Source organism: Microcaecilia unicolor, chromosome 6 (assembly GCF_901765095.1).
Source record: "Microcaecilia unicolor chromosome 6, aMicUni1.1, whole genome shotgun sequence".
NCBI lineage: Eukaryota > Metazoa > Chordata > Amphibia > Gymnophiona > Siphonopidae > Microcaecilia > Microcaecilia unicolor.
In genome coordinates this window covers 239,737,011-239,750,286 of record NC_044036.1, presented here as the reverse complement: position 1 = coordinate 239,750,286, position 13,276 = coordinate 239,737,011, and the positions used below count along the sequence as shown (strand labels likewise).

At 50.1% G+C, this 13,276-nt stretch overlaps 1 protein-coding gene across 2 annotated transcripts in view; it reads left to right on the top strand.

Moving 5' to 3' along the window:
- Nucleotides 1-13,276, top strand: part of C8G (complement C8 gamma chain) — a 50,267-nt gene that overhangs the window by 24,214 nt on the left and 12,777 nt on the right. For both annotated transcript variants that reach the window (XM_030206920.1, XM_030206921.1), the window contains exon 5: nt 5,634-5,735. In XM_030206920.1, the coding sequence (XP_030062780.1) occupies nt 5,634-5,735 (102 nt within the window). The remainder of the gene's footprint in view (nt 1-5,633; nt 5,736-13,276) is intronic.

Genomic DNA, 13,276 nt, shown 5'->3' with positions numbered 1-13,276 from the left:
TATTTCTTTGAAGGCATGAATAAACATGTGGATAGAGGTGAGTCGGTTGATTTAGAGTATCTAGATTTTCAGAAAGCGTTTAATAAAGCTCCTCATGAGAGTCATGGGATAGGATGTAATGTTATGGTGTGGATTAGGTATTAATTATTGGACAGAAAACAGAGGGTAGGGTTAAATGGTTATTTCTCTTAATGGAGGAGGGTGAACAGTGGAGTGCTGCAGGGATCAGTACTGGGACTGGTGCTATTTAACATATTTATAAATGATATGGAAAATGGAACGACGAATGAGGTAATTAAATTTGCAGATGACACAAAACTATTCAAGGTTGTTAAAACACATGCAAACTGTGAAATATTGCAGGAAGACCTTAGGAAATTGGAAGATTGGGTATCCAAATGGCAGATGAAATTTAATGTAGACAAATGCAAGGTGATACACATTGGAAAGAATAATCTGAATCATAGTTACCTGATGCTTGGGACCACCTTGGGGTTCAGCACCCAAGAAAAAGATCTAGGTGTCATTGTAGATAATACACTGAAATCTTCTGCTCAATATGTGGTGATGGCCAAAAAAGCAAACAGGATGCTAGGAATTATTAGGAATAGGAATTAGAAAAGGTTCAAAGAAGAGTGACCAAAATGATAAAGGAGGTGGAACTCCTCTCATGTGAGGAAAGGCTAAAGAGGTTAGGGCTGTTCATTTTGGAAAAGAGATAGATAAGGGAAGATATGATTAAGGTCTACAAAATGCTGAGTGGTGCATGGAATGTTGCCACAATTTGGGTTTCTGTCAGGTATTTGTGACCTGGCTTGGCCACTGTTGGAAAGAGGATACTGGACTAGATGGACCCAGTATGACTACTCTTATGTTTTTATGTTATACTTTTACTTTGAGGAGCCCTATGCTATGTGTCAAAAGGATTTGGGGCTGCAGGGTGAGAAGCAGGGGCATAGCCACGGGTGGGCCTGGGTGGGCCGGGGCCCACCCACTGTGGCCTCAGGCCCACCCAGCAATGGTGCACGCTGCAGGCCTTCTTTCCCTCGTGCCCTCCCTCCCCTTCGGGCAGCGCCGCAGTCTACCTGTACAGGAAAGCTGCACGGCACCGGGTCATCCTGCCGCTACGCTGCTGCCCTCCGCTCCATTGTCATCATCTTTCTGGCACAGAGTTGTTACTTGTTCTTATGCTGCTTATCTGCAGTGGATCCGCGCGCTGCCAGGGCTGTATGCTGCTGTGACTGCTTCCTCTGCGCTGACCCCGCCTTCCGCCTCTTCAAGAAGGCGGGGCCAGCACAGAGGAAGCAGTCGCAGCAGCATACAGCCCTGGCAGCGCGCGGATCCGCTGCAGATAAGCAGCAGAAGAACGAGTAACAACTCTGTGCCAGAAAGATGATGACAATGGAGTGGAGGGCAGCAGCGTAGCGGCAGGACGGACCCGGTGCCGTGCAGCTTTCCTGTACAGGTAGACTGCGGCGCTGCCCAAAGGGGAGGGAGGGCCCGAGGGAAAGAAGGCCTGTAGCCAGCATGTCAGTGAGTGGTGGCTGAGGAAAGGGAGGGGAAAAAAACCTGCAGCATGCTGGCGGGTGGTAGGTTTGTTTTGTGTGTGTGTGTGCTGGGGGGGGGGGGGGGGGGTCAGGGAGAGACAGGAGCACTGTTGGGATGAGGGAGTGAGACAGGTAGGGGGAGGGACGGAGAGATGCTGCAAGGGAAAAGAGAAGGAGAATGGTTGGATATGGGTGGGATGGGGAGAGGGAGGGAAAGGGCATGAGAGAAAAAAAGTGGAAGGGAGGGAGAGATGAGAGGGGAAATGTTGAACATGGCATTGAGGTGAAGGAAAGGAAGGATGGAGAGATGGTGGGGGGGGGGGGGGGGGGGGGGGAGAGATGTTAAACCAGGGGCTCAAGGCAGGGAGAGGGAGAAAAGTTGGACATGAAGAAGGTGGAGAAGAGGAGAGGAAAGGAGAGATGCACAAGCGGGGGAGGGGAGAAAGAGGGAAGATGGATCCAGGGAGAGAAGATAGACAATGGTTGGTAGGGAAGAGAAAGGGAAAATGCTGGACAATGGGGGAGGGGAGAGAGATGGGACAGGAAGATGCTGGTGGTGGGAGGTAAAAGGTATAGGGAAATAGGCTATGAGGGTGAGGAGGGTAGAAAGAGGGAACAGATGCTTGGCTGGGGGGGGGGGGGGGGGGGGGAGAAAATTTTGTGCCCACCCACATTGTGCTCAGGCCCACCCAAAATTGGCTGTCTGGCTACGCCACTGGTAAGAAGGGTTTATCAGGCAGGTCTCTTGATGCAAGCTGTAAGGAACAGGCAGGGAAATGATTTGAGTAGGCAAATTATGGCCCACATCAGTACATGTGGCCCCCTACCTGAGCTCAGCAGTGCTACTAGAAGCTTTGGCAAGGGACATCTGTGATGGGACCCAGGTTCCAGCCTCCTGCATAGAGCAGGAATGGGGGACCAGTATGCCAGGTGTCCACCAATGCTTATGTCATTGACAATGCAGCCTCATTAAGCCCAGCATTCCCTCAGGTCTGATATCTGGCCAGATTTTCACTCCTAGGGGACAGATGACTACAGAGTTCAATGATGATATAGATGGGCAATCTGCCCCATTCTGTGACCCACATTGCTGTTTCTGTGACCTGTTTTGTATTCTTATTTCCAGGTAACTGCAGCTACATTAGAGGATCATCTCCTTTAGTGTTTGTAACTTCAAAAGGTTGCCCTAATCCCCACAGAGATACTGGCTGGCATAGGGTATCTGGAGGTGAAGCCCTTCCTGAGCAGAGTCAAGAAGAGAGATCTTGCCTCCCCAGTTCATGAGAAGCTGGGCCATAAATCTGTCTTGAGACACATATGCATGCAGCAGCAACATTTCCTACACATGTCTCTCAGACAGTTGTCTTGCCCATCTCCTTACCAACTGTGTGGCCGGCCTGCCCCAGGACCTGGCAGGCCAATATCTTGCCTATTGACTCAGCTTGGGAAAGGCCCCCATCCCAGATGCCCTACACCCATGAGCTGTAGGCTTGTGTTTCCCTCTCCTCCTCTTCAGTGAACTAGGTAGCAGCTACCATAGCCCTGACACCTGTGTCAAGTGCTATGGTGGACAATTCAACTGGTATCGCAGGCTGGGACAGGCCCTAAGACATTTGCTGTCACCTAAATGTTGGCTACTAGAGGCACAGCATGATGGTGTGGGGTGTAGTCTGGGATAATGGGGGGGGGGGGGGGAAGAGCAGACGTGAGTCACACAGGACCTTCTGCTGCAGGGCCCATTAGGTCCCTTGGCCAACCCTGTGGTGGAACACCTGGCATTTAGGGGGAGCTGCTCTGATTGTGGACACGGCGGACCCTTTGGACACTTCCCTCCCAGTCTGGAATCCTTTCACCCGGGTTCTGCAGTCTCCCCTTTCCAGGGCTTGCCTAGTAGTGTTGGAAGCACAGCATCTGTCAGCCTTGCATATCAGGATATCAACACATTTTGTACAAAGTGGAGACACAGACCTTTGTATACAAAAATATTGAAACATTTTATTCATAAACATTACCACATTGGGGGATTAACTGTGGGGACAGTCCATTGCCCTCATTAAGGGTGGGGCTGCTTCTCAAGGAGCCTCTGGAGCAGGGCAACTGTTTGCAGTAAAATCTGCCTTTGGCCTCTCATCTCCTGCACCAGTATATTTCTTTGTGCCACCTACTCCTGTAGCAAGTCTCTGTGCATGGCTGAGACTTGCTGCAAATCTGGAGTTGGGGGGGGGGGTCTGCCTGGGTGGGCCCACCAGTAGGCATTGCAGATGTTTGTGTGCTGCCCTCCACAGCTGTGCCTTCCAGCATTGGTAAGAGGGGCAGTTGACCTCTTCTTTCCCCTCTAGTGGGGGCATATCACTCCACAGGTCCTCCCCCTTCTGGACATCTGTGGGGGGAGGGGACTGGGACCTCCCATGGCCTTGGGTCCTGAATGAATTCCTTCCACACAGCTTTCTAGCCTGCCTGTTGTGGGGTGAGGGGGGTCTTCTTCACCCTCATCGGGCCTGGGATGGTGTTGGGCCGGCTGTTGTGGGGCTCTTCTTCACCCTCATTGGGCCTGGGCTGGCTGTTAAGCAGCTGGAGGGTGCCCTGTGTGTGTACAAGTAGTGGAAATGAGATCAAGACAGCCTATATGGCTTGCATAGTGGTGCAGCTGGCTGTCGGTAAGCAGGGACCGGGACAACTGTGGGCAAATGTTGTAACCTGGGGGACATATTCTGAGGTGTGGCACCAATGAGACCACATAACAGGGAACTGCTGAGGCAATTATATCAGAGGTGGTTTTCCCCTGAGAAGATTGTGTGTCTATGGACAAGCAGGATGGGTTCTGGCTCTGCTGGAGGGCACTGGGTGAGCAGGCACTGGCTGGGAGGTAGTATGGCACAGAGCTGGTGGATGGATGGGGACGTTGTAACAGTTCTTGTCAGTGATGTGAGTATGTATGCATTCCCATGCCCATGTGTCCAACAGCTGGATGGGAGATGGCTGGGGACTGTGTAGGAGGTGCCCATCTTTCTGGCCACCTCTGCTGGGATAAAAGCAGTTCCCAGATGTACAAGTTGGAAACCTAGATTTGGGGGCATCTATCTGTGGAGTACTTAGGCTATCTATTTTAGGGCCCTGACTGATGGCAGTGGGTACACATCACCATATGAATCATGGCCATAATTGGGGGTACCTGGGGGGGGGGGGGGGGGAGGAGGGGAAGTGTACATATAGGTTGGAGTTTCTATAAGGGGTGGTTGTGGGCCTATTCTAATATGAAGATTTTAGGGGCCCCCAACTTGTACCTTGAGGGATATCTCACAGGGTAGCATAACGACCTTTGGAGCTGACAATGGTGTTTCTAATGAGTGTGGGCTAGGGGCCACGAAAGACCATCTATTTGGGGGGGGGGTACCTGATGCTGTGAGGGTCCTTTGTAGTTAGTGTACTGTCCTCCTTGCACACTTCTGTGTCAGATATGTATTTGGTGTAGGGGTTAGGGCTGTGTGCTCTGACTATAGGGGATATGGGTTTGATTCCCACTGTGGATGTTTGAGGTTGCTGTTTTGTCTCCTCTGCCATAGCGGTTGAAATGTGCTGGGTAGGTGTGTGTGACACACTGGGCATTTTTGTATTGGTCGCTGGAGGGTGTTTCCAAAGGGCTTCCCCCTCCCTCCTTGGTTTCCATGTCATCTCATAGGTTGGGGGTTAGCTGCAACACATTCTAGTAGATAGTAGATGGGGGTTGCCGGCACACTGTATGAACAGTAGCTGCATACTCAGGCCTTGACTGGGGATACAGCAGTTACAGGGGTTGTTATGTCAGGCTTCTGGGAGTGAGCAATAGGATCTTCTGGATACTGCTCGTCAAGTTACAAAATAAATATAAAATACAAGTCTCCGAAGATCGGCATCCCTCAGCATTTGTTATCTAATTGCATTTCATAATGCCTTCTCCTACCTCACTCCCAGCTCTGCATGAAGTCCTGGAGGCAATCTCCTGCATTCCCATATTCTCCTTAATATTCCTTCTGTGCAGCTAACAATGATGGGATAAAAGTATGGAAATCCGCTTTTAATTATGATTATTTCAATTTTTGCCACCAGCTCGAAGTGTCACTGTTAATGATGATGTCATCACAAAATACGAAAACCGTGTACGCGAACTGAATATAGGCGAGGACTTTATCTACTATTTCCCAAAGTATGGTGAGTAACCAACTCCTCTCTTTATTAAAGAGATGAATGAGATGAGGGGGTCAGAATTTTCCTTCTTTTGGTTCTTGATTTATAATTGTGAAATCCATGGATTCACTTCATAAAGGGTATTCTTTTGCTTTGTGCATACATAAGAAACCTTTCATGTACTGCCCCCCCCCCCCACTACTATATGTGCTTAACATCCTCCATCACAACTCTTCAGAGCCCATGAATGAAGCTGCTACAACCATGTTTAATGGTCCCTTTTGGTCTGCCACTCAACACTGTTATTGCCAGGCATACCACAGTAATCTCACAGGGCAACAGTTAGTAAGCCAGCTACATGCATCCACTTACAGGTGGCATGGGAGAAAAGCGGGTATAAAGTACCATGCATAAATTTAAAAAATCCCACCTACATACACTGATTTACTTCTACAACCTAAATGTATTCCTAGGAAAGACTCCATTTAACCCAGATAAAATTACATGCCCACAGAAGCCAGGCCAATTTACGTTGGTGATGTTGAAATCTACCCTCATTTGGTTCTGGGGACAACTGGAGTCTTTGCAGACTGATCCCTTATATTGGACCAATGAAGAAATTAGTTCCATCTTCAGAAAAGGATGTGGGAGACCTGTGTAGCCTTGGAAGTTCAAATTCAGCACGTTTGTTGATTTTTATCCTGTTAACCAGATAACACCAGGGTGATGTGTGGGAGAAGCATAGGTGGTCCCAGGAATTATCCAAATAGCGACAATATTTAGTTAGCTATGCGGATAACTTATCTTAAGCTGTTTAGATAAGTTATCCAGACAGTGGACTGAATATCCCTGCTATCCAGGTCACATTGGTGGTTACTGCTCTATCTGGACAATCAGTATCATTCATTAAATGGATAGTGGCACTAAATATACAGAATTTTTTTAAATTGCTGCAACTGGCATTTTTATAAAATGCTGATTGTGGTGGCAGATTATTGACTCATTAATTTGGGGGGGGGGGATTTAAGTTTTCCAATAGATGGTTTGGGGAGAAAGAGTGGAAGTTACAGCAGGTCCTGTTCATTGGGTAATTTTTTAACAAGGCCTACAGGGGCGCCTACATAGGCACTGTTTTATAAAGGCAGGCAGGTGCCTAATTGTCTTTATATAATAGCAGTGTATGTGGCTGAGAATGCTTCCTGAATGTATGTGTGATCAGGGCCGTGCCAACACGGTAAGCGGGGTAAGCACCGCAGGGGGGCGCCTGCCTTCAAGGGCGCCGCTGCAGTGCTGCCCTGCCTCCCACCTACCTTTAAAAAAAATGTTGTGAAGCCGAGTTGCAGGCAGCGCCTCGTGTCTGTCCTGCTTGTAAAACAAGTAAATCTCTCTCTTCTCCTCATCATCGTCGGGCCTCACTGTGTCCTGCCCTCCTCTGAGGTAACTTCCTATTTCTGCGAGGGCGGGACACAGTGAGACCCGACGATGACGAGGAGAAGAGATTTACTTGTTTTACAAGCAGGGCAGATGTGAGGCGCTGCCTGCAACTCGGCTTCACAACATTTTTTTTAAAGGTAGATGTCACACTGCACTCCTCCTTCTCCAGGCTCCATCTTCCTTTTCCACTGCTGTGCAATAATGGAAGCAGATCTGAGTGGGAAGGAGAATAGAGCGGGGGAGGGGAGAGACAGAAACAGGGGGAGGTCTAGAGAAGAACATAAGGAGAGAAAGTCACAACAGGGGCAGAGGCAAAGATTTTGCCTTTTCCTGTGCTTGCTGCAAGGGCGCAAGAGCTTGTACAGAGCCACCGGCCCCTGAGACGCCCTAGACTCCTGCACAGAAGGCCTGGCTTTTTAACAACCGGGCTATTAATTTCCAATGCAAGCTGACATAAATAGCCCCCTGCAGCTGTTTAAGCTGTCCCCGAGGACTCGGGCTCACATCCAGAATAAAAACTGTGCTCGCCCTTCCTGCAGAACAAGCTGGCACCAGGTGCAGAGGCAAAGGGAAGTTTAAATCAGTAACCGCTGCAAATCTGAGCTGGGAGTTGCAGAGCTGAGGCCCGCAGTCATAGGCGGTCGGTGGCCCAACTGTTTGGGGAGGCTAAAGGGGGCGGGGTTAGGGTTGGGGCCAGGGGTGGAGCTTAAATCCATAATTGTCTGATAACACACAGAAAAAATAAATAAATAAAAATAAAAGTCTCAAGTAATACCTTTTATTAAATTTAGATATTAGATGTGGAGGGGCATAATCGAACGGAAACGCCTATCTCCATGGGCGTTTATCTCCGAGAACGGATCCGTGAAGGGGCGGGCCGAACCGTATTTTCGAAAAAATGGACGTTTTTGAGCTGGGCGTTTCTTTTTTTTAGTGATAATGGAAACTAAAAATGCCCAGCTCAAAAACGTCCTAATCCAAGCCATTTGGTCGTGGGAGGGGCCATGATTCGTAGTACACTCACCCCCCTGATATGCCAGGACACCAACTGGGCACCCTAGGTCAGTGCGGTGGACTTCAGAAAAAGCTCCCACATGCATAGCTCCCTTACCACGGGTGCTGAGCTCCCAACCCCCCTCCCCCAAAACCCACTACCCACAAATGTACAGCACTACCATAGCTCTTAGGGGTGAAGGGGACACCTACATGTGGGTACAGAGGGTTTTGGAGGCCTCCCATTTACCAGCACAAGTGTTACAGGTGGGGGGGGGGGGGGGGGGGGGGATGGGCCTGGGTCCACCTGGCTGAAGTGCACTGCGGTACCCACTAAAAGTGCTCCAGGGACCTGCATACACGCAGGCCTCTAGGACTTGTTACTGCTGTATAACATTGGCACACCAGTTTACACCTGAAGACTAATCTCTCCGAAAACGTCCTTTATTGGAATAAGCATGCTTACTCACAGTTAACTGCAGATCAGAGGTTGTGCCCCACCACTGGCAACGAGTCTCCCTGGTAGTGAGATTAGCAGGTCAGAGCTGGCAGAATGTTGTACAATGCCCTCTTTCAGCCACATTCAAGGTAAGATCTAAGTTCTCTAACGTGGCTAACACATGGAAGGGATCTAAAACTGGCTTACAAAAATGGCCACTACCTCATGGACTACCGGAAACACAACAGGGCACACTCTGACCCAGTAGGCAGGGGGAAAAGCACCATGGGAGAAGAGCCTACCAACTACCAACATCGTGAGACTGTAACAGAAGCTAATGAAATCACGGAGCCCAATATCCTACACCCACCACAATGCAATGCTGATGTGACCCTGTAGTGCACCCGAGAGCCACATCTGACCCAGGGAAAGGCTGTGACAGGATCGAACATATTCTGCTGTCATTTGAGGCTGGCATAGAGGCTGGAAAAAAAGTTTTTAAAGTGGGTTTGTTTTTGGTGGGAGGGGGTTAGTGACCACTGGGGGAGTCCGGGGAGGTCATCCTCGATTCCCTCCAGTGGTCATCTGGGCAGTTGGGGCACTTTTTTGTGTCCAAAAAAAGTGACCCAAAATCGCGGTAAAATCGCCTTTTTTTTTTTTCAATTATCAGCTCAAGATGCCCATCTCTCCTCGGCTGATAATCACGCCCCAGTCCCGCCTCCACCACGCCTCTGACACGCCCCCGTCAACTTTATTCGTTTCCGCGACGGAGTGCAGTTGGAAACGCCCAAAATTGGCTTTCGACTATACCGATTTGGGCGCCTTTGCGAGAAAAACGCCCATCTCTTGATTTGGGTCGAAATATAGGCGTTTTTCTCTTTCGATTATAAGCTGGATAGTAACATAGTAACATAGTAGATGACGGCAGAAAAAGACCTGCACGGTCCATCCAGTCTGCCCAACAAGATAACTCATATGTGCTAATTTTGTGTATACCCTACTTTGATTTGTACCTGTGTTCTTCAGGGTACAGACCGTATAAGTCTGCCCAGCACTATCCCCGCCTCCCAACCACCAGCCCCGCATCCCAACCACCGGCTCTGGCACAGACCGTATAAGTCTGCCCAGCACTATCCCCGCCTCCCAACCACCAGCCCCAGCACAGACCGTATAAGTCTGCCCAGCACTATCCCTGCCTCCCAACCACCAGTCCCGCTTCCCACCACTGGCTCTGGCACAGACCGTATAAGTCTGCCCAGCACTATCCCCGCCTCCCAACCACCAGCCCCGCCTCCCGTCTTGACTAAGCTCCTGAGGATCCATTCCTTCTGCACAGGAGTCCTTTATGCTTATCCCACACATGTTTGAATTCCGTTACCGTTTTCATTTACACCACCTCCCGCGGGAGAGCATTCCAAGCATCCACTACTCTCTCCGTGAAAAAATACTTCCTAACATTTTTCTTGAGTCTGCCCCCCTTCAATCTCATAGGTATCATATGTCAAAGAATAAAGTGGTTGCTCAAAGCATATACTAACCACAATCGCTCAACTCCAAAACACTATGCACAACGTTGTGCAAAAACACACTCAGAACCTTACTGTACCATAAATATTACACTGGGCAGAATCTAATACACCAATATACCACCCATATGGAAAATGCAGACGGTCAACAATATGAAACAAGGGATCATAATATCACAATTCTCATGTAGAGCCACAAAACACCCTAATTCATGTTTAATGTGGGATAAAATGCCATAAATAAGTAAATAAATATAAACTTTTAATGCTGAGCACCTGATTCTCAAAGTGGACATATTCCAAACACTATAATGAAAATAAAATTATCTTTTCTACCTTTGTTGTCTGGTGACTTTGTTTTTCTGATCATGCTGGCCAAGTATCCGAGTCTGCTGCTATCTGTCCTCTTAACTCCGTTTCCAGGGCTTCCTTTCCATTTATTTGTTTACTTTCTGCCTTTCTTCTTCAATTCTTGTCCTACATCTGTAAGTAAAAGCTGGGTCCTCCACAGACTTGACTGTCCAGTGGATCCAGCTTCTGCCTATTTTCTTCCTCCATGTGCAGTTTTTCTACTCTCTTCCTTTTCCCTCATCTCATCTCCTTCCTCACTCCTCCCTCCCCCTCCATCCATGTCCAGCATTTCTTCTTCTCTCTCCCTTCCCTCTCCTCCATCCATGTAATGCAACCTTCTCTCCATCTGCCCACCCATGTCCAGCAACCCTTCTCTCCCCTGCCCTCCCCTCCCCTCCATCCACCCATGTTCAGCAACCCTCCTCTCCCCTGCCCTCCCCTCCCCTCCATCCACCCATGTCCAGCAACCCTCCTCTCCCCCCTGCCCTGAGCCCTCCCTGCCCACCAGCGACTCTTCTCTCCCCTGCCCCCCCAGCCATCCGTAGCTTTCACTCCCCACCCCCACCCCCCTGGGGTCCTGTCTTTTCCGTCCGCTCTCACCCATCCGCGTTCTCCCTCACTCCGACGCCGGCGATTCACATAGAAGCCAGCCTTAATCTGCCTGCGTCGGAGCCTCTCCCTCAGACGTGTCCCACCTCTGCATAAGACAGGAAGTTGTATTACAGGAGGTGGGACGTGTCTGAGGGAGAGGCTCCGACGCAGGCAGATTAAGGCTGGCTTCTATGTGAATCACCGGCGTCGGAGCGAGGGAGAACGCTTTACGGAGTGACCATGTTGATGGGTGAGAGTGGCAGCAGTGGGGGCGGGAGGCAGAGACCAGTCATCTGTTTGGGGGAGCCTGCGCCCCACCTTGGCCAGCAGCCAAGGAAGTCCACGATTTGGTTGGGGAGGCTTAGCCTCCCCAAGCCTCTTATATGGGGCGCCTATGCCCTCAGCGCCTTTATCACTGAAGGAAAGCTCTCTGACCCCATACTGAAACCTTCCGAGCTTCCTAGTAGTGAATAATAACAAAGACCTGCCACCAGACATAAGCTGTGGGGTACAGGAAAGCCATTCGAAGAAAGCCACAGGGTAGAGTAGAGATACATAAGTACAGGCACATCATCATTGAAAAGGCTGGAACTGTACATAGGGACAGGGCCGGTCCTAGGGTCTCTGGCGCCCCTTGCAGACTATGAGTTGGCACCCGCGCGTCCACCCTTCGGCACCCGTGCGCCCCGCCCCCCCCAGCATCTCCTTTCTCTCTTCTCCCACCCTGCCCCTGTCCAGCGATTCTCCTTCGCCCCCATCCCCCGCTGCCCTTGGTGCTTTAAATCTTTAATTTACCTCCGTTCCAGCAGCCGAGTCATTTGAAAGCCTTGCCCCGTCTCTAGCCTTCCCTCCCTTCGTGAGTTTGTTCCGCAGTCCCACCCTCGAGGAAATAACGGAGGTAAATTAAAGATTTAAAGCACCAAGGGCGGCACGGTATGGCGGCACAGCGCCACAGCGGCGCCCTTGAAGGCAGGCACCCCCCTGCGGTGCCTACCCCGCTTACCGGGTTTGACCGGCCCTGCATAGGGACAGAGCACTGTTGAGACTGCTGTACCTGTCAGCACCAGGTTAACATCCTTCTGTGGGGGAGAGGGCAGGGACTTCTGGAAAGGTCTGACACACACAGGGACCTTAGAGCTAGGTTAGTGTGCAAACATCTGGAGACTTACAGCCCATGGATTGTCTATTATAAGCAGGGGATGTCTGGTGTTACTTACTCTCAATCTCTTATAAAGGGGGTGCCTGGTAGGGCTGTTTATTTATTTACTAGTAAAACAGGCCCGTTTCTGACACAAATGAAACGGGCGCTAGCAAGGTTTTCCTTGGAGTGTGTATGTTTGAGAGTGACTGTGTGAGAGAGAGTGAATGTGCGAGTGTGTGTTTGTGACAGAAAGAGAGTGAGACCGCTGGGTGCGAGAAGAGAGAAAGGAGATGCCACACGGGGGGGGGGGGGGGGGGGGGGGGGGCAACTGATAGTCTGCAGGGGGGCACCAGAGACCCTAGGCCCCGAGTGTGATCACTTACCTACTTGAGAGTTGGTGTAAATGGGCGCACATACTTTATGCATATAAGTATTTTATAATCTACACTAGTAAAAAAGGCCTGTTTCCGAAACCAATGAAACGGGTGCTAGCATGTGGCTTTTTTTTGTGTGTGTGTATGTGTCACAGAGTTTTCGTGTGTGTGTGAGTGTGTGAGGGTGGGGTGTGTGTGCAGGTTGTTGATGTGTGTCTTTTTTTTAAAATTGTTTTTTGGGTGGGGGGTTGGGGGATGTGCTGTGCTGTGCTGGCAAAGTGGGATGGATTGGTGTGTGGCTTTGAGGGTGTGTTTCTGTTGTATTGTGTGTGTGTGGTTTTGTCTGTCAAGGAGGTTTGTGGAGGGGGGTCTTTCTGTTGGTGAAATGTAAATGTGGTTGTAGGGGGGTCAGCCTTTGCTGAGTGGTGGATTGTTTTTTCCGGGGTTTTTTTTTTGTGTTGTGCTGAGGCAGCAGTGTTGTTTTAGATGGGCGGAAGGTAGAGGAGCACGTTCTTGGTCTGTCGGTATTTTTAGGCCATTTCAGGGCTGCTGTAGGGGAACACTGGAAGTGAAATGTGCTGTGGGAAGCAGCGCCGTCTTTTTCCGTTGGGCTGGGGTTCTGGGCATCCTGGAGGTGGGAGACGGCTTGCCTGAGGACGCGGATGGTTTTTTTAAGTTGGCGGAAGGGAGAGGAGCACGGTCTTGGGCCATCGGGG